General features: G+C 40.8%; 1 protein-coding gene and 1 pseudogene across 1 annotated transcript; both read right to left on the reverse strand.

The window, feature by feature from the left end:
* Positions 1-3227: 3227 nt before the first annotated feature.
* LOC139475597 (plasma alpha-L-fucosidase-like) lies at positions 3228-10573 on the reverse strand (annotated as a pseudogene).
* Positions 10574-13115: 2542 nt separating this feature from the next.
* LOC139473599 (alpha-L-fucosidase-like) lies at positions 13116-23620 on the reverse strand. The gene is made up of 8 exons (XM_071256272.1): positions 23232-23620; positions 23036-23142; positions 22006-22136; positions 18733-18866; positions 16074-16171; positions 15362-15494; positions 14223-14393; positions 13116-13643 (listed from the first exon to the last, which is right to left on the reverse strand). The coding sequence occupies exons 1-8, from the start codon at positions 23603-23605 to the stop codon at positions 13412-13414; spliced, it is 1380 nt and encodes a 459-aa protein (XP_071112373.1). The 5' UTR covers positions 23606-23620; the 3' UTR covers positions 13116-13411.

Consider the following 23620-nt stretch of genomic DNA (forward strand, 5'->3'; position numbering starts at 1 on the left):
GTATATGTAGGTGTGATTTGAGTGAAGATCACGAGGGTGATACTATCTGGTCATGCTATATGTGTGCTGTGCCAATGACATTGGTTGACCTTGTCGTGTAGATACAGAGAGTGGAAAAGTACAGACTAAAATGTGGATCTTAATTTTTTTCAGCGCTTATCGTCCCTGAGTATGTTGGAGTAATCTGAGGCAAGGTCATGCTGGTGACTATTTCGCCTATGCGTAATGTGGACATGTGTAACAGCCGGCTGAAATAACTGTGATGCACCCCCCACTCACTAAACCCAACCAATCACCCACATATCCCCCCCCTCCAAACACACACACACATACACACACACACACACTCACACCACTGATCTAACCACCCAGCCCCACCCTGCCCCACGCACCCACGCACGCCCGCACGCTCGCTCGCACTCACTCACTCACTCAGCCAATAGTTTTGCTTGCCCAAATGATATTGTCTACAGGATGCCATGATAGAGCAATGTAGCAGTGACAGCCTCAACTCACTCTCTCAACTAATACCATAACCCCAGAAACAAGCAATTCCGCCCAAGCTTCGGCATTATAAAACCCTGCCGTGAAATCGCTTGCGAAGACAGCTCAGGTTTATAGATGTTATATGTGCACATACATTGGATTATATTTTGCCCTTGCCATCGTGTCCAGAACTTGGTTGAACTTTAGCCTCATCATACCACAACGAAAAGTGGCGAGAATCTAGGGAAGCCCATTTGGAGTTCATAGCGAACTTCTGGATTTGTTTCGTTTTGTAAAGCAGTCACACAGTAGTTACCAGGATAGATAGGAAAATAGTACCAGCCAGAATAGCTGCCATTTAAACAGCGGTAACGTTTTTTGCTTTTAAGATAGGACTGTGATTGTTATCACATATTGTTAGATATGTTGGTGTGATCTGGGTGAAGGTCAGTCTCGGCTGATGTGGTGTGGTGGTAAGCTTTGTTCTGCTCCTGACACAAAAGAAAGTAACATGCACGAACAAATATTCTGACGACCGTATTGTCTTTTTTTCAATTTTCGGTTTCAATTATGTTTTAAGTAAAAGTATTTTGTTCTGTGAAGAACATATTTTGAAATTAATATGGATTTCTTGCCCGTTAAAGTTGGAAAGTCAGGCAATGTCATGTCCAAGTTTAATAAAGCATTTTTTCGATACTTATTATTTACCCTGTTACGTTATTTGAAGAAAGGTTTCAAATTATTCTGAAAGCTACCTCATCATTAAATGGTTTCGTTGCAATTCCCGATGCTGATTGTCCCCTGTTTTTTAGGTGAACCATTGACTTACCTGTGTATGTGTTTGTGACGGTTGCCACCGATGGTACAGGATACCTAGCATCATCTCTATTTGATTCATAAACACATCTTCATGATATAGTCGGAGTCGTACGGTCGACTCTGCTTTTGGCAGAGATTTTTATTGAATATGAAAGGGTTGCAATGTTCAATGAATCATGTTTTTTTCAATTCTTTATCTATGCATAACCACTTTTCGTAAGGTCACATTTCAACAAACCTAAACAGCCTGTGTCTCTCTATTCTCTCAACTTTTATACATAAAAAGCAAACAAGCACAAGCACCTTTGTAATCACATACTTTCTTGTACAGGTTAGTGTTCTTCTACAATTTTCATCCTGTAATATTTCCATACCAAATCACTTATAAATTCTAATATAAAAATTGCAAGAGTTAATGTGTCATTTCTCCAGTCTGGTTTGTGGTAGTTCATGACGTTTTTGCAATCAACTTCCTTCTTCCCCTCACAGCGGTACCAGAACCACTCGGAACTAAAACTTGGTACCGAAAACACTCCCCAATGGATGAAGATTCCCAGTTTAGCTTAACGATACCACGAATGAAGGGGGCGGGAGTCTAGGGAAGCCTAGTTGGGTTCATAGTGAACTTCTGGAGTTTCCTCGTTTTGAAAATCAGCTTCTCGGATAGTACCAAGGACGGTTATGAAAATTTAATGAGTACCAGCTAGAAGGGCAGCCATTTCAACAGTGGTGACGTTTATTGCTGTTACGGTGTATAACTGTAATCGTTATCATTTCTGTGTATGTATGTGTAATCTGGGACAAGGTCATGATGCTGATTATTTTGTCTGTGCATATGTAGTGTTGCCTTGTTCCGAAGATGATATCTGCCCATGACACACAATAAAGTAAAATGTACGAATAACTATGCTGTTTCAACTATTGTTATTTTCTTCTGTTAAAAGGTTAATAGTTTGACATTTATATGGATCACTAGCCCATTGCAGATGGTCTACAAGATATCAAACCTTGGATTAGAATGAATGAGGTTCAAATCCCATCGCATAACTAAAAAATGTTTTTTCCGCCACACATGCATGTCAAAATTGTGTAGAAATATTCGTAACTTTCATCATGTGATTTCCGTCAGGCATATTTACCCTTCATCCTTGAGTTAACACCATGTATATTCAAGAGAGATAATCCTTGCACTTACTACAGGTCATGTTTTGTCATGTCATTTTGCTGAAGATGTAATGTATATATTTTTCTTGAACAAAAGAAAAAGCCAACCAGATATAGTAATGTTTATATATACGAAATCTAGGCATCATTTATTGTATTATCAGAACAATGTTCACACAAGAAAAGCTTAATGACATACATATCTATTTGGACTCAATTATAATGTCAACCATTGAATTGTATTAATGGTCTATCATTTATGTCATTGTGATGGTCATCCCATTGTCAACCAATTATGGCATTGCAAAGGTCCATCTCATTAATTGTCAACCATTTATGCCATTGTGATGGTCATCCCATTATCAACCATTTGTGTCATTGTAAAGGTCACGCTCATTAATTGTCAACCAGGTATGTCACTATGTAGGCCCATTCATTGCCAAGCATTTGTCTCATTGTGAAGGCCCACCTTACTATTAACCGTTTGTGTTATTGTGAAGACCCATCACATTTTCAACCTATTATGTAATTGTAAAGGCCCATCCATTTAATTGTCAGCCATTGTGAAGCCCAATTCCATTGTCAACCATTTGTCATTTTGAAGGCCAATCATTTATGTCAGCGCGAAGACCCATCCCCACCGACACGGCATCTTGTTGACAGGGATGGGAGGGATTGTGATACTGATTCCTTTGGGTGAAGCATACTGCCAGGAGAAGCTTCCAGTGTACCCAAGGAGGCTGACTTGTGTTCCATTATTAGGCAAAGCTGACTCCTGGCGTGACTGTGTCATTCTGGGCCAGCCAAGGACTGGAGGCGTACATGGCCTCCCCATTTACCTTCAGCCATTCTCCATACTGGCGCAGTCTCTCTTCGAAGATTGGACTTATCATGCCATATTTGGTTGACCCAACATTGATCAGCAGGTTCCCTCCACAGCTGTAAAAGAAAACAATCAGTATACACGTTATTTGATATCTTCGATACTTATGCTGCAAATTGACACGTGGGGTCACAGGTGGTCCTTTTATCTAAGCTACCACAATTCACTGTTCTGGCTTTCGTCCCTTCAGTGTGTGAGAAATCTATAATTCTTGTGAATACTCCACCTCTGTTACATCATTGCTATAAATCCCGCTCCTGGCTGAAATCACAACGAAACTAATCTTCAAAATTGAAAGTCCTCTTCACTGTCAACTACACACAACTAGTTGTCAACATGATAGTACCACCAATCAGTATCAAGCTCTTCAGTTTGCTAAGGCTGGAAACCCCACTTCTTTCCCGTGTGTGCTTGAGTCAACATTAGCTTTTCAAATGAGTCTAGTCTCCAGCACTTAGGTTATATTGTCATAATGGATAACTACATATCAGTAATTAGGAGTTTTCTATTGTTTAACTTATTCAGCACATAAGAAGTCCGGATTGATAGGGGTCCCTCATATCCGATACTCACATTAGTATTGGTGCTGTTGGTATTTGTGCGGGTCCTTGGTCACTCCTACAGTCTTTAAATCGTTAAATGTTCATGATTGCAGGGTATCCTCATCCGGTTTGCTGGAAATGTAGAGACGCTTCCTGCACAGAAGAGACTCGCACACCCTTGGACCCTCGTCATGCACATCCTTATCAGCAAGCTATCTGACTCCACCAAAAAACGCTAGGAGGAATGAGGCATCCAAGAAAATGGCGAATGTTATTCCATCTTCCATCACCCATACATCGGAAAACCCCTATCAAAATGTATGGGGAACGTTAGTCTGTTGTGTATTGAGAACGCAGACATTTAGTCGATGTATGGAGATTAAAAGTTGTTCCTGCGTATATATTTGATCATGATGTTAGGTTTATCGGAGTAGTGTAGTGCATTGATAACACCAACCATTATATGATACAAAGGTTTGCTTTTTTAGTAAATGGGAATCCAGAGGATGTTACACCAGGAACCAAGGAGAAAATTACACGGAGTGATTCTGTAGTCACCTATCTAACTTTGCTTTACTCGTGCGTCAGGTCAGCTCGTATCAGCAGGTTGCCTCCACAGCTGTAAAAGGAAAAAAAATCAGTGTGAACGTTATTTGAGCTGTTCGAGGAAGCTCACAGTTTGTCCCCTGCCGACCAGCGAGTTAGAAGCCAGTAAGTTTTACCTGCTCAAGAACCACGGCCGCCACCTCACCTCTCGGGAGGCAGGACCAGTGAAGCCAACCGTCCAACCACCTATTTCCCGCACGGATCAGACGAGCACCTAGGCGTCAAATCACGGTAGATCTCCACGGTCACCGTGCGATAACCACACGAACCTGGCATGGGCCATGTCGGCGTCCGTTACCAGATCTTCACGGTCACAGCATGGATCCCATACATATTCTTCTAGTCACAGTTCCACGGATTCACCCAGCTACTGTTACCAGTCTGGACAATCATTACAAAGCCGACCGTCCGGTAGTCTCACACTCCATGGACCCTAACGTGGACCCCCATGATTGACATGGCGTCATATGTTGTCACCCCAAGCGTCCTCAACATCGTATCAAAGGGGTATACAACCTTTACTTCCACAAATATCCTCTAGTCGTATCCAGGCCAAAAGGCCAGAGATTCCATCTGGAAGAAGTCAAGCTACTGGCAGCAGATCTAGCCACAGAAGACCTTTCAGGAATTTTAAGACACAGAAGTCAGCAAAGTATCCCACTCCCAGTTTTCCTTGTGCCAAAGATCATTCTTCCCCGCCGTTAAGGCTGGGAAGTTTACGGGAAACGTTTATTTTGTGGCATGTATGTCGACATGTTGGTTTATTTGAAATTTCAAGCCACACATTTACGGAAACAAAACATACAAATCATGTGCGTGGAATGTTGATGCTATTCTTTACCAGCAATAAGATATACTTCAAAATCGTCTTTATGTAGTTAATTGATGCATCTGACCGTTTCTGGTCATTAGCTGACATTATTAAACCATTCATGTGTAATCCGATGTCCTTTTTTCCTCAAGGACTAATTTTCTGATGTTCACGGTGTATACAAAAGAAGAACTGTTCTCCGGAGATTGTAAATAAAAGCATGATAAAAATAATGTTCTGAATATGCTTATTCATGAACAACGACGACATCTCAATTTAAATGTAATATGGCTGAATTCCATATTCTATATATTCTGATTGTTTGGATGTTCATGCTCACTGGAAATATTTGGAATAGTTATATTCCGTATTTTGAATTAACCCAGTCCCCCGTGTTTTGTTTAATCAGTGCACCGCACATAGCCACATGTGAAACGTTTGGTAGCAAAGTCAAAGCAAAATCGGAGTAGTGTGTCAGCGAATTTGCATCAAGGCTGTAGTATGTTTCAACCGTTTAATGGAATTCAATGTACAGCCGTAGCTCTGGTCACTCATATATTTTGTGTCCCATGGCTCAAATCTGTTTGCGTCTGTAGCGTGTTACACTGACCTCGATAATCTGTTTGATGAAGGCACAGCTCTCTACAGTCACATAGTTAACGCCGAAGGCTATGAGGGGTATTTAGGTCACAATCAGCTCCCAGCAGCCACAGCCTCAAGCGATATTGTCTACATGACAGATCAGTTTTTTGGCTCCGTCACAGGTGCTCCAAATATTGAAGCAGGGAAAACAAATTTCATAGAATCATTTCAACAAGCAATATTGATATCCCCGTCACTTTTGGTAACTTTTGATGATGTCTCAACTGCAATTTTTACGGATTTCGATTCGTATGCAATATTTGACTCTCATCAGCGGAATGGTTTGGGTCAGATTGATCCGAAAGGACAAGCGGTTTTACTTCTGTTTAGTATTATGGATAAATGTTATGTTACATCTTAACAGTATATCAGGCGACTATGCTTGTCGTAAGAGGCGACAAACGGGATCGGATGGTCAGGCTTTCGTTGATGCATGGCATCGATCCCAAATGCGTGGATCGATGCTCATGATATTAGGCACTGGATTGTCTGGTCCAGACTCGATTATTTACAGAACACCGTCATATAGCTGGGATATTGCTGAGTGCGGCGTTAAACGACAAACCAATTAATCATCATCATATGAACTCAAACCAGTCATTGTTACAAGTAAATTACATTCCACAACAGTTACTGACACTGGATAAAAAACAGTACATAGAAAAAAACCAAGTAACTCAACTCATCATGATCACAATTACTATTCTTTGAAAGAAAGAAATACAAAAAAGAAACTGACCAACAAACGTAAAACAAGAGACGAGGAATCTCCGTTATTGATTAGTCCCGGTATTGAAATGTTCTCCAACTACGTGATAATATTTTGAGTATGTGCATCTGTGGTTGTGACAAAAAGACCTTATCTAGTATGACTTTTTTTGCCATATGGAGCCCTTATTATTTTCATTTACATTATTATAACCAAGTGTAAAAAGAATGTGATCTATTATTTGAGTATGTGCATCTGCCAATGTTGTTGGCAGTTTTGATACTATTTCCACATGTTTACATTTGTGCCAGAAATTGCTTCCATTTCCTTCGATCTACTTTTTAAATAAAGACCCAAGTAAGAATAGGTCTTTAGCAACCTATGCTTGCCGTAAGAGGCGACGAACAGGATTGGGTAGTCATACTCGCCGATTTGGTCGATGCATAACATCATATTCCAATTGCGTAGTTCGATGCTCTTGGTGTCAATCACTGGATGATCTGGTCCAGACTGGATTATTTACAGACCGCCGTCATATGGCTGGAATACTGCTGAGTGCGGCGTTAAACAAGAAACTATTTTTAAATAGACCTACCCAATGCAAATGTATCAACTGTATTGCCCAATACTCAAAATAAATAATATATTTTTCCACAACAGCGTTGTGTTATTTGTGGTTAATATAATTATGCTCCATCATCCCTTTCAGTAACATCATAATTATGCGTTTCTGAGGCATCACATATGGCGGGGAACTTTGATGCTCTGCATCAATGTTTTCTTGTAACATGTTCACGCACACATTCAACTCGGGATATGGACAATCTCAATGTCTTTCGAACGCTTCCAAAAGAACCTTCACATTAACCGACCGTGTCATACCAAAAGACGTTTAAAGGTGGTACTTGTTGTTACCCTGCCTGGCGCTGGGCATGAAGGGGCAAAATCAAGGACTCGACGGCCGGATACGGTAAACTGTATCTGAGTGGGGCAGTCATGTTAACGTAGGGCATGGTATCTCAGTGGGCTGGCACTATTAAATCGCCATTAGTCCAAAGTACAAGCAGATAAGCAGATAGATACAATGTGCAAAGCCCATTTCCGATGGCCCCCACGAATATATGTGCGGCAGCATTGCTAAAAGCATTGTTAAACCATACTTACTGAATATTTTAGGTTTGTACCTGGATTATACCTGTCAGGGCATGTCAAGTATCCCCCATGTTGGCACGGGTCCCCCTTTCCCCATCTGTCATTGGTGACAACCGTATCCTTCACTGGGCTGCAAAGAGAAAATATTCAGGATACTGGATTAGACTATGACATTCACAATTGCATGTTGTTTTGATGGGTAGTGTTGTCTTGAATATCGGGCATTTGTCAAAAGGTATTGGTGTATGAATACCACTGCCTATACAAAAAAGACTATGAAATAAAGTGAGGCTGAAGAGATTGATTTGATTTCTAGAAGCAATTTATCATAATTTCAGATTGGTCTAACACCTGGAATGTATTATTCTAGACAAGAAATGCTATAGGTGGTGGTAAGGGTAAAAGTTTTGATTTTGATTTGACTTTCATGGTACATGATGTGATATGTTCATAATACACAGGACCGGTTCCAGATAGGTTTCATGACAGGAATAATCAACTCGATTTCTGAACCAGGTCAAGTGACTAAACGAATTGCAGACACTGTTCTATTTCGTCAGTGCATGAAGAACATGATGATGCTCGATCAGTCAGTGTTGCTAACAACTCTATCAGTTACAGCTTTTTCAGCAGGATGTCTAGTATGTACTGCAGAAGGTTTTACGTCACTGGCTATAACATGGAGGATAACACCCGAAATTGACTTCTCACACTGTTCCCACCCCATCACTGGTGGACTGAATTAACCTACCAACACACCACTTCACTTTCACCAACCTACTCACCAGCCCAAATCCCCTGCCTAATCACCAACTGACCCACTCATCCACTCACCCTCCCTCAGTAACCCTTACACCATCTCACCTTCACGTTCACTAACTCCCTTAATATCAAATCACAACATGTTGGTTGTTGGTTGGTTGGTTTGTTGTTAAACGCCGCACTCAGCAATATTTCAGCTATATGACGGCGGTCTGTAAATAATCGAGTCTGGACCAGACAATCCAGTGATTGACATCATGAGCATCGATCCACGCAATTGGGATCGATGACATGCATCCAAGTCAGCGAGCCTGACCACCCGATCCCGTAAGTCGGCTTTTACGACAAGCATAGTCGCCTTTTATGGCAAGCATGGGTTGCTGAAGATCTATTCTTCCCCGGATGTTCACAGGCAAAATTGCAACATGTAGACAGTGGGGTAACCCAGTGGTTAAAGCGTTCGTTCTGAAGGTTTGGGCAGAATGTGTAACCCTTTTCTGGTATGCTGCCATGATGGAATGAAATATTGCCAAAACTGGCATCAAACCATACTCCCTCACTCATGCCATTAATCTTACCTACGCTAAAGCACACTTTCTCCACTGACAATCCATCAAGGACATATTTAGTTAAGCTGACCTCAACAAACTTGGTGGTGGTGAAGTTGTTGGCCTTGTCCTGTAGATAAAGAGGGTGGAACCATCCTACCAGGCAGTGGTGCAGGCCAAGGTGGAGATCCGTTTTTGATTTCAGTGCTTGAGCCATCTCACCTTATGATAGCACAAGGCCTCATTATTAATAGTTGGCTTACAGATTATCCATATTCATACTTGCCGAAATATACATTTAATTTTCAAATACTTTTTCAGATAGATTCTTTTCTGTTGAAACTGAAATGACCAAAACATGCTCCTTTGAGTACACCGTTTCCTTATTATACTTATGATTTACTTTGATTTGTTAGAATTCTACAGGAGAGAACATTTTAATTTTATTCTACATTGGAGATCTAGAAACTAGAATTTATTAATTAAGGGTAATCTGAAATAATGTGCATAGTTACCAACAAGATCTCTCTTGGGGCCGACCATCATTGAGTTCCAGTTAAAACTGACATTCATCGCCCTGTTACAAAACCCATCACAATATTTTGATATATACACAATGTATCTGAAAAACAACATAAACTGATGTGACATATTGGATTCATATTTGAATTGCGAATAGAGTTCAAGGTGAAACTATGAAACAAAATGTCACTTCAAGCAAAACTACTTGTTTTAATTTTGAATCATTAGACATCCTGAAATGGTACGTTCCAGGTATGCGAAATGTTCAATATACGGCCTTTGTTTGAATGGCTTAATGATGTGCTTGTACTGGAAGTGTTTGATCACATATAGTCTAAAATTATTTGTCATGCAAATATGTCCCTTTGTGTGTGTCAAATTATTCATCCTGATCCCATGAACCTATGTTTTGTTAGCATTATATCCGTGCCAGTCTGTTTCATGCACTCACTCACTCAGCTCGAACACTGACTGCAGCATTCACTCACTCACTCACTCACTCAGCTCGAACACTGACTGCAGCATTCATTCACTCACTCAATTAATAACGTCATACTTAGCCCCAGAAGCAGCAAACAATTCAGCCCAAGATTCAGCATCATAAAACTCTGCCGTGAAGTCACTTGCAAAGTCAGAATAGGTGAAGTCAGGTCTATAGTTGTCCTGCATGTACTGCACATACATTGGATTCTTGTCTCCTTGCCAGCGTTCCCAAAACCACTCGTTTCCAAAGCTTGGTACTGAAAACATTCCCAACGACACAAAGATTCCCACTTTAGCTTCATCATACCATGTTGGTAATGGCCTGGAATCTAGGGACATTCATCTGGGGTCGTAGCGAGTCTCAATCTTATTGGGTCTTGCTGAACGTCCACATGATTTTGTTGTTAAAGCTAGCAATATCAGGACAATTATCTTAGCGTTCATTGTTGATGTCGGACGGGTGTGTTGTGATCCTTCGTAGCGAGTCTCAGTCTTATTGGGTCTTGCTGAACATCCTTCTGCTTGTATTAAAGCTAGGAATGCTATAACAATTATCTTAGCGTCCATTGTCGCAGGGACGGGTATGTTGTGATCCTGCATCAATGTTTGATGATAACTTCAGGCGATTCTCTTTATAGACAAATTCAGGTTGAGGACAGCTGATTACATTAGGTGTCTATATGTTCAAGGTTAAAGATAGGCTAGATGATAACGGTTGTACTTATAATGTTTCTATTGTGTTTGTTTTACATCAACACCATCAGATGAGTAGACCTGTATTGACAGCGATTTGTTCAAGAGGTTACAATCTTACTTTCAATATGGCCGTTATTTATGGGCATTATTCAGTTGAAATCTAGTCCAGTTTGATTTGCATAGTTGTTCTTCAAGAAGTCTTAAAATCAGGTTCCTATTTCCTCACCAAGCGCTCCCAGAACCATTCCGAACCCAAACTTGGCACTTGGTACACTCCTCAGCGGATGGAGATTCCCAATGTAGCTAAATCGTTCCACGACAGAATGTGTTCGACAATTTAGAGAAGCCCATTTGGGTTCAAAGTGAATCATTTCTTCGAAAACCTTACCTCAAGTACATCATAGCCAGAATACTGGAGGATTTGGTGGGTCCTATCTTTTAGTTATCAATGATAACTGACAGTTAAGGACATGTTAAGGACATCCACGATGTCTTGACAACTGCACTCTAAATACAGTTATATTCGCATTCCTATGACGTCGCTCCCTCTCCATGCCATCACTTCTGGGTCTTCTGGGTGCTGTGTTGTTATAGAGGTAGTGTCCATACACTATGTTAACTGTTGTTTGATTTCTGGATTTGTTTTACGCAACCACACGGATAGTCACAAAGAAAATAGCACCAGCTCGAAAATACAGTGACACAAATTTATTGCTGTTAAGATAGGACTTTGATTGTTATCATTTCTAGATATGTTGGTGCAATCTTTGACAGGGTCATGGTGGTGATTAATTTGCCTGTACGTGATGTGTTAAAACCTACAGGCTAAATTGCAAACACATGCTCTATTTAAAGTTACATGCCCAAAATAACAATGCCGATAACTGGAACATACATTCCAAAAGTGGATTGTCAATTTGGTGTAAGCATTAATTGCCGCATATTAAAACTCTATAAATAATCTACTCTGCTACAGGTTTCGAAAAAGACTGCCTTTCTGCTTGTCATGACAACTGCAGCTGGAGTGTCAGAGCTACATACACTCACCTTCTCCTCCCTCACACAAGTATCAGAATGGAGTAGAACCACTCTGCAAGCAGTACCAGGGTTGACTGCCAAGAATGAGTCTCGACACTAGAAACGACTCGACAGTTGCAGGCTGCTTAAACAGCATCATCTCCGAAAGATGCGTTTATGCAGAACTACATTGTGTCTGCGTTAGATATTTCCTGACACAGAGGGCTTATACATGTACTCATTTGGGACTTAAGTGACAGCAACCTAATAAGGTAGGTTGACCTCTTGATTCATGGTGCGTCAGACCATAGGTTAACTGTTTTTTGCATTAGACTATCTGGAAGGTAAACATCGAGGTCATGAGCACAGGATGTGACGTAAATGCAACCGGGAGTGACTTGATCGAAACGGGAAGGGATCATCCATGGAAACGGAAGTGACATCATAGGAATGCCAACATAACGGTATGCCAACATACCGGTATTTACTATGCAAGTATCAAGGTATTGTGCATTTTCTTAACTTTTCAATGTGTTCATGAATCATTAACCGTCAGCTATCCTGAATACTAAAATGCTGGATCCAACCATACCGTCTGGTGAATTCTGGCTATGATGTGATAGAGGTAAGAAAGCGATTATCAAACAATAGTTATCATTTTGTATAATTCTAAGAATACCACCTATGTTACAGCAGAAGAAGTCCCTCGCTGCAAGGTCTGCAAAGTATCTGAATGTGATGTATAACACACCTCGCTGATATGTTGACGTGTTTACTAAGGTGATGAGTCATCCCACACCTTACTGATCATGCCTATTTCATCATTCCTACAAGGTGTTCGAGAATGGCATGTGTAGGTAGGCATAGAGTGATCCCACACGTTATTGATGGGGTTAACCTATTTGGTCATGTCTACAAAATAACAGACTTTGGATGAGAAGAGTTCTTTTTGAAATCCCATCACATCATTATGTTATTTCCGCCACACATGTATGTAAACACTGCTTAGTATTCTTTTTAGCTTCATCATCTAATATGTGTCATGCATGTTTAGCATTTTCTGTTACACCGTGTACATTCAAGGTCGATAACCCATGCACTTGCACCAGTACATGTTTTGTCAGGAATCTGAAGATTTAACATATATATCTTGAACAAACAAACAAAGCAAGTATGGTTATCATAATGTTTATATATATATGTAGTCAAGGAAACATTCATTTCATCATCAGAACAAATCTTTTATTTGTAAATGTAAGTTAAATACCGAACATATATGTTTATTTGGACTCATCCCATTGTCACCCATTTTATTGTGAAGGTCAGTCCCATTAATTGTGGCCCTTTCATGTGATTGTGAAGGTCCATTGTCAGCCAATTATGACTTTGAGGAGTCTAATTCTATTGTCAACGAATTATATCAGTATGAAGATACAACAAATTGCCAACTATTCATGTCATTGTAAAGTTCCTTCCCATTGTCAACTATTCATGTCATCATAAAGTTCCTTCCCATTGTCAACTATTCATGTCATTGCTCTTACAGGGACCCGTCTTATTATCAACCATTTATGTCAGTGAGAAGACCCATCCCCACTGACATGGCATCTGGTTGACAGGGATGGGAGGGATTGTGATACTGATTCCTTTGGGTGATGCATACTGCCAGGAGAAGCTTCCAGTGTACCCAAGGAGGCTGACTTGTGTTCCATTAGTTGGCAAAGCTGACCCAAGGTGGAGTTGACCTGGCTGTGGCCAGTTCAGCACAATGGCATACACGATCCCAGCTCTCTGCGTGTACCTGAAGAAAGAAGACGCAGTGTAGTATGAAGGAGCACTGAATCTGTGGAATTGATCAACCTAAGACCAAAGTGGTGACTTTGAAAAGTTTACAAAGCAAGAAATGTAATCCTGAAATCCCAACGAAGCATAATTTCTATAACAATAAAGCTGATTAAGGATTTAGGTCAGGCAGCGTTAAAGTATGACAATATTTGCAAATAATAACTATCTGATCTTGTATTACTTTTGGTGAATTTTGAAATATGAAATATGTCAAGTACCTGCCAAACACCTGGCGTGGCTGAACGTCATTTCGTACCGACCAAAGTATGAAGTACCTACCGCACTCCTGGTGTGACTGTGTCATTCTGTGCCAGCCAAGTTGTGGAATACATCAAGTACCTACCACACGCCTTGTGTGACTGTGTCATTCTGTGCCAGCCAAGGTCTGGAATACATCAAGTACCTATCACACGCCTTGTGTGACTGTGTCATTCTGTGCCAGCCAAGGTCTGGAATACATCAAGTACCTACCACACGCCTTGTGTGACTGTGTCATTCTGTGCCAGACAAGATGTGGAATACATCAAGTACCTACCACACTCCTGGTGTGACTGTGTCATTCTGGGCCAGCCAAGGTCTGGAGGCGTAGATGGCGTCCCCATTCACCTTCAGCCATTGTCCCAAATGACGGAGTCTCTCCTCAAAGATTGGACTAATCATGCCATATTTGGTTGGCCCCACATTGATCAGCATGTTCCCTCCACAGCTGTAAATAAAAATAACAAAATCAGACAGTATTTGATATGTTCTGTAATTATGATATGCAAAAACGTGATGGCTCGGTCAGGATACTCATCTTACGTTCTCAATAGACAAACCTTATATTCTCAGCGCGAGTACGGGTGGCCCAGTTGCCTAAGACGTCGTAATTCGCTGTGCAGAGTTACGTCCCTTGGGCACGCCAGAAACCTGGGTTTCTTGTCGTTGGTTCGAATCCCGGTTCGCTCCGATCATGTTTCTAGGTTTGTCAGCACTTTACACATGCTCGAGGGTTTCACCAAAGTGATACACGTCTGAAACCTACATCACTTCGTGCTTTCCTCCCACATGAAGCCGACATGCCATGTTGTAACTGGAATATTGTTCAAAGTGACGTTCAATTCATTTACGCACTCACTAACTCACATTCTCAGCAGTCACTCTTTACATTGTCAATGGGCACGCCTTACATTCTCAACAGACACCTTACATTCTCAGCAGGCACACCTTACAGTCACAGCACACACACCTCACGGTCTTGTTAAAGGATGGAAGACCAAACATGTAATAACTGCCTTAAAAGTACTAGTATATTGGTAAGCTATCTGTAGCACCCACCTCCAAATTTATTAGGTAAATACTGTTTCCTGTGTTTTTTGTTTCGGAAAGCAATGAGCAAGTCATGTTTGGGCTACTCTGCAGTTTCTACTGAAAGTCATATTCACAATGCATTTGGTGGCAAGTATCTATCACACTTTTTCCAGTGTCACACTGTTCCATCAACTTTACTCCAGTGGGGACCTGGGTTAAGGGTCATGAACAGTGGTCACTTGATTTAAGGGTTACAACACTATTTTTCTGTTGTAGGTAACGACCAAATTAATAGTGCGGAAAATGTCTCCTAATATCAACCATTTGTTCCGTGTGGCCCAAGACACATACACGTTTATCACCTGACAGTTTTAGTGTTCATACCTGACAGTTTCAGCTAGCACTGTTATAATATCGTCCATGGTCAGAAAATCATCAAGAGCAGCCTCTCGACGGAATCCCCAGGATCTCTTGTCAATTGTCATTGCATTCTCCCACTTTCTGGGCTGAAGTACTCCTTTAGCATGTAAGAACAATCAGCTGTAGTTTCGCTGAACAGATAATCATTTGAATCTATGACGATTTGATACATTATTTTTACTTTAGAGTTTAATGAATCTATCCATCAACCACAATTCTATAATCACAATCTACATACAATAATACATTTGAAACTGCATTGTATGAAAAACGTCATGGCAAAGAATTATTAATCTAGTTTATCTGACGAAACAGATTTCATTTGGCGTAAAAGGCAAAATGGAGGTGATACTGATAGGAAAGGATCACTGAAAATCAGTGACAACAACACGTTTTCGTGAAAAAGATACATATGTGGTGCCCTACCAGTAGCACCCACCTTGTCTGTATCAGTTCTTCATGTAAGAGGGTAGCCCAGTAGTTAATGCGCTCTCTCATCACACGGAATGCCTGTGTTCGAGACCCCACATGGGCACAGTGAGTTTAGTAGGTTATAAGTGATGGGTTGGGTACAGCGAGTAAGGCCCATTTCAAGAATCCCCCTCCATGTTATTACTGGATCGTCCCTTAATTCACGTTTAAAGTCACTCACTCAAAAAATATGGTAATTAAGTACCTGGATTGTACCTGTCATGGCATGTCAGGAACCCTCCATGAAGACACAAGTCTCCTTTTCCCCATCTGTCATTGGTGACAACCGTATCCTTCACTGGGCTGCAAAGAGAAAATATTCAAAATGGATTGTAAACCATTGTACACAGGGACTAGAGCATGTGCTGTACTGTGCTGTGCTGTGCTGTGCTGTGCTGTGTAGTGTTTAGTCGATTTATAGTTATTAAGTATAGGCCAAAATATATGAATATCATTGCCCATACAAGAACCCCTAAATACCAAAAATATGAAGTATTTGTGCAAAAGTGACAATTCTAGCGTGGCGTAGAATAGATTTGTTCGTCCTAGTTTCATTTCCCCACCTAAATGCTTTGCAGTTACCAATGGAATTCAATAAGGCACACTCCACAGGTACACTGGCTGAAATATGCTGAAAGAACTGTATAATATGATTTTGTCAACTGGTGTTTATCCCACTCAGTGGACAGTTGGTGTCATTATTCCTATCCATAAAAAAAGGACCGTGTAATAATCCAGGAAACTTCAGACCAATCACTTTACTCGAAGTCTCGGGTAAAATCTTTTCTGAAATTCTGTGCACTAGACTTTCTAAATGGGCTGAAAATCTAAATTTTATTATTCCTGAACAGTCAGGGTTTAGAAAAGGTTTTCAAACGGTAGATACTGTATTTGAAATTGATACTATCATACAGAAATACTTATCATTATATAAAGGTATATTTTATTGTGCTTTCATTGATTTGAAAGCAGCCTTCGACTCATAGACCATCTTTATTTTATAAATTGTTGATTGGTAATGTAAAGGGGAAAATGTTTAGACTTTTGAATAATATGTATCAAAATGTGAAGTCATGTGTATTGGTTAACAATAGATGTACTCCCTTCTTTGACTGTCCTTTTGGTGTACGACAAGGTTGCCAGTTGTCACAATTCCTATTTTCATTTTTTGTAAATGATATAGTACAGTTTTTGAGTGTGGATAAGCAATACTGTGTTAATTTAGACTTGCTGGATCTCTTCATACTCTTATTTGCAGATGACTATTTGAAAGCACTGTTCTCGGGTTACAAAAACGTTTAGATAAGTTGGTTGATTATTGCAATAAGTGGCAATTAAGAGTTAATTCTACCAAGAGTAAAATCATTATTTTTCGTAATACAGGTAGGCTTAAAAACTATGAAATTGTTTTTTTAATGGCAGCCCTCTTGAGATAGTCCCCAGTTATAAATATCTTGGAGTACATTTTTCTAGCTCGGGTTCCTGGTATAAAACTCAAAAGATATTATCCCAACAAGCATGGAAGGTAATATTATTGTTACAATCACATATGTACAATTTTCACAAACTTCACCTGAAAATGTTACTTCGTATTTTTGATGTTAAAGTACTGCCCATATTATTATATGGCTCAGAGATAAGTGGATTTCATCCCTCTAAAGATATTTTAAATGTTCATGATAAATTCTGCAAGCTTATTTTGAAACTGAGAAGAACTGTTCCTAATATTGTAGCAAGAGCTGAACTTGGGAGATACTCGTTAAAAGTAAACCAACATCTGAAAATTATTAGGTACTGGCTGCGTTTATTAACTCAGAACGAAAACGGTATATTATATCACACGTATGTGTACCAGTATGACCGGGCAGAAAAGGGTCTAGATTGCTGGGCACAGAAAGTTAAAAATCTGATATTTTCCTTTGGATATGGTGAAATTTGGAATAGACAATCAGTTTCTTGTATACATTCATTTATATCCGCTTTTAGAACAAAATGCATTGACATTGATAACCAGTGTCTCTTTGAATCTTTTGACAAATTATCTTCATTATATTTGTATAAAACAATTAAGCTATCAAATGAATATGAAAATTATTTAAGTGTTGTGAATAATGCTGCATTTAGGATTACTCTCTCACAGTTTCGCACGTCGAGCAGTGATCTTATGGTAACACAGGGTAGAAAGTTAGGTATTCCAAAATGTGAAAGACTTTATCCATTTTGTATCATTCCAAATGTAGAAAAAGAATACCATGTTTGTTTAGTTTGTCTGTTTTATGACGATCTTAGAAGAAACTTTCTGCCCAGTTATTATTATACATCTCCATCAGAGCATAAATGTAAAGTTTTATTTACCACCAGTAATGCTTTCACAATCAATAATCTTGCCAAGTTAACATTCTTTGCTCTTAAAATGAGGAGCAAGCAGTTGTCCATTATATAAACTACTAATTCTACCACCATATGTATATGGTCTCACATACCCTTGTACTGATTAGTATTGATATTACTTCATGCACTTGTGGCGCAACATGCTTGAATATATATATTGTAAAATGGCCCTGTGGCCTGATTTTCTGAAATAAACCACTACTACTGGTACACTGGCCCACTAGACTTATGCCAGTAAAATAGTATTCAAGGCAAGTAAGCTTGTGGCCAGTAGATTTCTCTGCTTGAGTTGAAAGAATATGAATCTGTTGAATAATATCAATGTAATGCTGTAAAAACCTAATCCGTTATTGTTTTGTCTGTTTTTGCACTGAATGGTCAGCCACCAACCCTGCTTTGTCAGCGCTCTGTATATGTATGCAATGCCACAACGTTAATGGGCACAATGCATTTCCATCACAACCGCTGTATACCTGTCATTGTAGAGCCAGGCCAGAAACTCCTTGGACCCCCAGTAGGTGTCTGGGGCTTGCGAGTCTCCGTCAGACCAAACAACATCGGGCTTGTAGTTGTTCACAAGCTCATACAGCTCAGGAATAGTCTTTTCCTGAAATTGAACATGATGTCTTATTTTCATGGTACACCCTGTACAACCCTCCATCACAGATGAACTGAACTAACCTTCCAGCTCACCCTTTCACTCACCTCTTACCAATCTGTCCAATATTCTTACAATTTGGTTTATTCATCACACTAAAAGTCTTCAGATTGTCAACGGACGTCTTCTTCAATGTCAGCCAACCTAATCAGTTACTTCTTTGGGAGGCATTTAGAAGTTGAATACTTAGTAAGGATAAGATAAATGGATGAACAACTTCTATATTACAATTAGCTATATATATAAATATATAGGAGCGACGTTTCGGTGTACATTGTAGGTTCTAACACCGATATCAAGCAAGTGATTATCACTTGGTTGGTAACAGTGTTAGAACACACACCGAAACATCGCTCCTAATTGTAATAAAGAAATTGTTCATCTATATATCTTATCCTTACTTACCCCAATCTGTTGTTATAGATACTGCAATTTCATGGCGGTCGGGTAGCCTAGTGGTTAAAGCGTTCGCTCGTCACGCCGAAGACCCGTGTTTGATTCCCGACATGGGTACAATGTGTGAAGCCCATTTCAGGTGTCAACCTGAAGCTCCTCAGTAAAAAATATCTACTACGTCCGCCCAGGTTCCAGATGGAGTCGATCAAGAAGGTATGAACCTCTCTCAAGAAGAGCTACTGGTTAGTCAGCTAAAACCCAGTGCAAGGTCGGTAAGTGGCAGACAGGAAGGGATGTCATAGGTACACAACTGGTCAGCACTAAAATGTCTGGAGGTGATCTTTGATCCAACAGAAGTGATGACAGCATAAGAGGTCATCAGCAATGGAGATGATGTCACTGCAACCGGATGTGACGTCATAGAAAGAGGTCTCTTCCGGTTATCGAAGTGACATCATTCGAAGAGAACGAGATCACTCATAGCAATGGAAGTGACATTACAAGACCCAGAAGTGACATCACAGACCGCCAAAGAGACGCGAAATCAACTGACGTCTCAAAGAAACTTTACCAACTGAAAATATAAATTTCAGACAAAGTATAATTTTGTTTTTTCGATGAAGTCTATCTAAAACACATAACCTAAATACAACAATAGTGTATGCAGAAAATGTTCATCGTCTGTTACATGTTTGCGAGATAACACGCGAAAAAGTGAAAAATACGAGCACCACGGACAACTGCAAAAGGCACGTGCAGGTAAGGGTATAAAACGATTGCAACGGCAAGTCAGACATCCACAGTGACACAAAAACACAAAAGAAATGCCACGACTCACAGTCGAACAACGTGAACGAGCCTTGGGTATGGTACAGATGGGAGCCACCCACACCCATATTGCACGAACCTTCGGTTGCTCCCGTGTTGCCGTTACCAACTTGATGCAACGTTACAGACAGACAGGGCGGACCGCTGACAGGCCAAGAACAGGCAGACCCAGGGTGACCACGCCCCATGATGACTGGTACTTGCGTTCCTTGCACCTCCGAAATCGCTTCCTGACAGTGACGTCATCGGCGACAAATGCCTTAGGTCACAGGGTTAGTCGACAGACAGTGGCCGGGAGACTCAGGGCTCATGGAATCAGGGCTTTTAGACCATACAGAGGACAGCTATTGACAGCGCAACATCGTCGTCTGCGATTGAGATGGGCCCGGACTGTGCGACGTTGGCAACGACGTGACTGGCAGAGGGTTGTCTTTGCTGACGAATGTCGATTCTGTATGTTTAGGGCTGATGGAAGACAACGTGTTTACCGGCGAAGGGGTGAACGAACGGCGGCGTGTTGCGTGCAGCAGTTCGTACCATATGGTGGAGGGAGTGTCATGGTGTGGGGAGGGATCTGTGTGCAGGAGAGGACACCGCTGGTCATCGTTGACGGAAACTTGACAGCTCAGCGTTACATGGATAACATTCTTCGTCCAGTACCTTCGTACCATTTCTCCAACAGCAGCCACGTGGTGGCATTTATCAGCATGACAACGCTAGAGCCCATACAGCCCGAATTATCACTAACTTCCTCGCAGCCAACAACGTCAACGCCCTGCCGTGGCCTGCACGCACACCCGACATGTCCCCCATAGAACACCTCTGGGGCTTGATGGATCGTCGTGTTCGACAACGACCACACTCTCCAGCCAACCGGCAAGAACTGATCTTGGCCCTCCAAGAAGAATGGCGTCAAATCCCATGTGACCTCATCAGACGACTGACTTTTTCTGTGGGTCGAAGAGTTTTTGCGTGTATTGAGGCGTTTGGTGGTCACACACGCTACTAATGACTTGTTATTGAACGTGAGCGATTGTTTATGTACTCTGCCTATTGTCCATGATTCTGAAAGCTCGAGTTTTGTACCACACCCAAATTTTGGGGGCTCTGACGTCATTCTCGGTCGAGGTATGATTGTCATTTTCAGTGTTGATTATGTTGATATATTGATCTTCTCAATACACTTTACTTCATGCATGTATGTTCTTTTGTTTTTGAGCAAGAGTGATTTCAAACTCTGGTAAAGTTTCTCTTCGACGTCAGTTTATAATCATATTAGCAGTGCAGGTTTCAGGGTATCGTGCCTTTTTTGACGTTTCTATGTGTTCATATTTCATTATATGTCAGCTGTCCTGGAGTACCATATGCTAGTTCCCACCAAACCCTCTGGTGAATTCTGGCTATGATGTAATGGAGATAAAGTAATCGAAGGAATTTTCAAAAAATAAATAGGAATAAAATCCCAGTTACATCAGGAAGTAGTCCCTACCACCTCCGCTTTATGTCTGTAAACCCGTTTCTCCCGTGTAAACATGCGTCTCCCGCCCGCGCATGCTATGAGGCATTTCGCACGATATGCAGTATCTTACTAACTCCTTATTTAGATGACTGACAGTGGAGAAGACGTCTGATGAAAATCTAAGTGTTTTTAGAGTGATGATTAACCAAATTGCAGGAATATTGGCAGTGATGTATTAGGGGTAAGATATTCGAAGGAAGTATCCACATTGAGATCCTTTGTTTGATTTCTGGTGTCCTCTGTCGTGATAGTAATGGAATATTGCCAAAGGTGGCATACACCACCCTCATTCACTCACACCACCTTCGCTCAACCACACTTAAACACACTTACAGTTAAGCTGACCTCAACAAACTTGGTGGTGGTGTAGTTGTTGGCCTTGTCCTGTAGATAGAGAGGGTGGAACCCCTCAAACAGAGAGTGATACAGGCCGAAGTGGAGGTCTGTCTTGCTGCGTATGGCCTCTGCAAGCTCACCTGGCAACATATGTATTCATCAGTGACTTAGTTAACTTTGTATGTTTAATGTTACACTAATCAATATTCGAACTATAATCAAATCTTAACGAGACAATCCAATGACTGATATTGTGAGCAATCACCCACGCTAATGGATCACCGAGCCTGACTAAATCCGATTATCCGATCCATTATGTCGCCGCTTACTGACCAACCTATGTTGCTGGCAACCTATCCTCACAGGTGAGCAACGTAGTGTCTGGAAAGCAAACAGGAAATTCTGCCATATCTGCCACTGTACCCAACCCATCACTGATAATCAGTTTATTCATATATAACTGTAAGGCCACAGGCCCATAGTACAGAATACATGACAATGTGGAAGCGGTTAGGAATGTTACAAGGATTCATTTCTTAATAACATGGCATGATATATAAAGAGAGAGAGATTTTGTATAGCCGTTTTGCTCACATGTGAAATTAAAGAGATAAACTTGTATTTATTTGGATGTACATAGTATTTCTGTTCAATATATTTTTTCCTTAAATTGTCATATTTACAACATACAAGTAGAAAATGAAATTCATCTTCGACAACATTTAAAGAACATTGTTTACATAATCTTAAACAGTGATAACCTACTAAGCTCACTGTGCCCATGTAGGGTCTTGAACAGAGGCCTTCCATGTGATGAGAGAGCTGGGCTATGAAGACCTGATACAGACAAGATGGGTGCTACAGATAGGGCAACACATGCTTATCATGTTCACGAAAACTCCGCCTGTTTCGCCTCATTCGTTATTCAGGAAAAATGAATTTCACAACTGCTTATCCACATGTTGGGTCGACTAAATAGCAGATCATTACACTGACCAAGGACTGTATCCAGTGCAATATACAGCATGTACGTTCTTACCCACAATGTCACGTTTTGGTCCAACCATCTGAGAGTTCCAGTTGAAGGAGACATTCGTTGGCCAGTTGCAGAAACCTTCATGATGCTTGCTTACAAATACAATGTACCTACAACAAACAATCATGGTGTTAAATGAGGGCATGGTCAGGCCGGTCATCTACTGTAGTGTATAGGAATAGTAGCAATCATCTCATACTTAGCTCCTGAGTCTGCAAATAGCTCCGCCCATGTATTGGCATCATAGAATTCAGCCGTAAAATCTTTAGCAAAATCTGCATATGTCCAGCCTGGTCTGTAGTTGTCCTTCATGAAGTCTATGTAATCAGCTTCCTTCCTCCCCTCCCAGCGTTCCCAGAACCAGTCTGAACCAAAACTTGGTACCGAGAACACTCCCCAGTGGATGAAGATTCCCAGTTTAGCTTCATCGTACCACGACGGAAGTGGGCGGGAATCTAGGGATGCCCAGTTGGGTTCATAGCGAATTTCTGGACTTTCTTCATTGTGTAAAGCATTTGCTTGGATAGTTACAAGGATGGCTAGGAAAAGAGTTCCATATAGACGGGAAGCCATTTCAAAAGTGGTGAC

Source organism: Haliotis cracherodii, unplaced genomic scaffold, assembly GCF_022045235.1.
Source record: "Haliotis cracherodii isolate W230 unplaced genomic scaffold, xgHalCrac1.p SCAF_3, whole genome shotgun sequence".
NCBI classification, from domain to species: Eukaryota; Metazoa; Mollusca; class Gastropoda; order Lepetellida; family Haliotidae; genus Haliotis; species Haliotis cracherodii.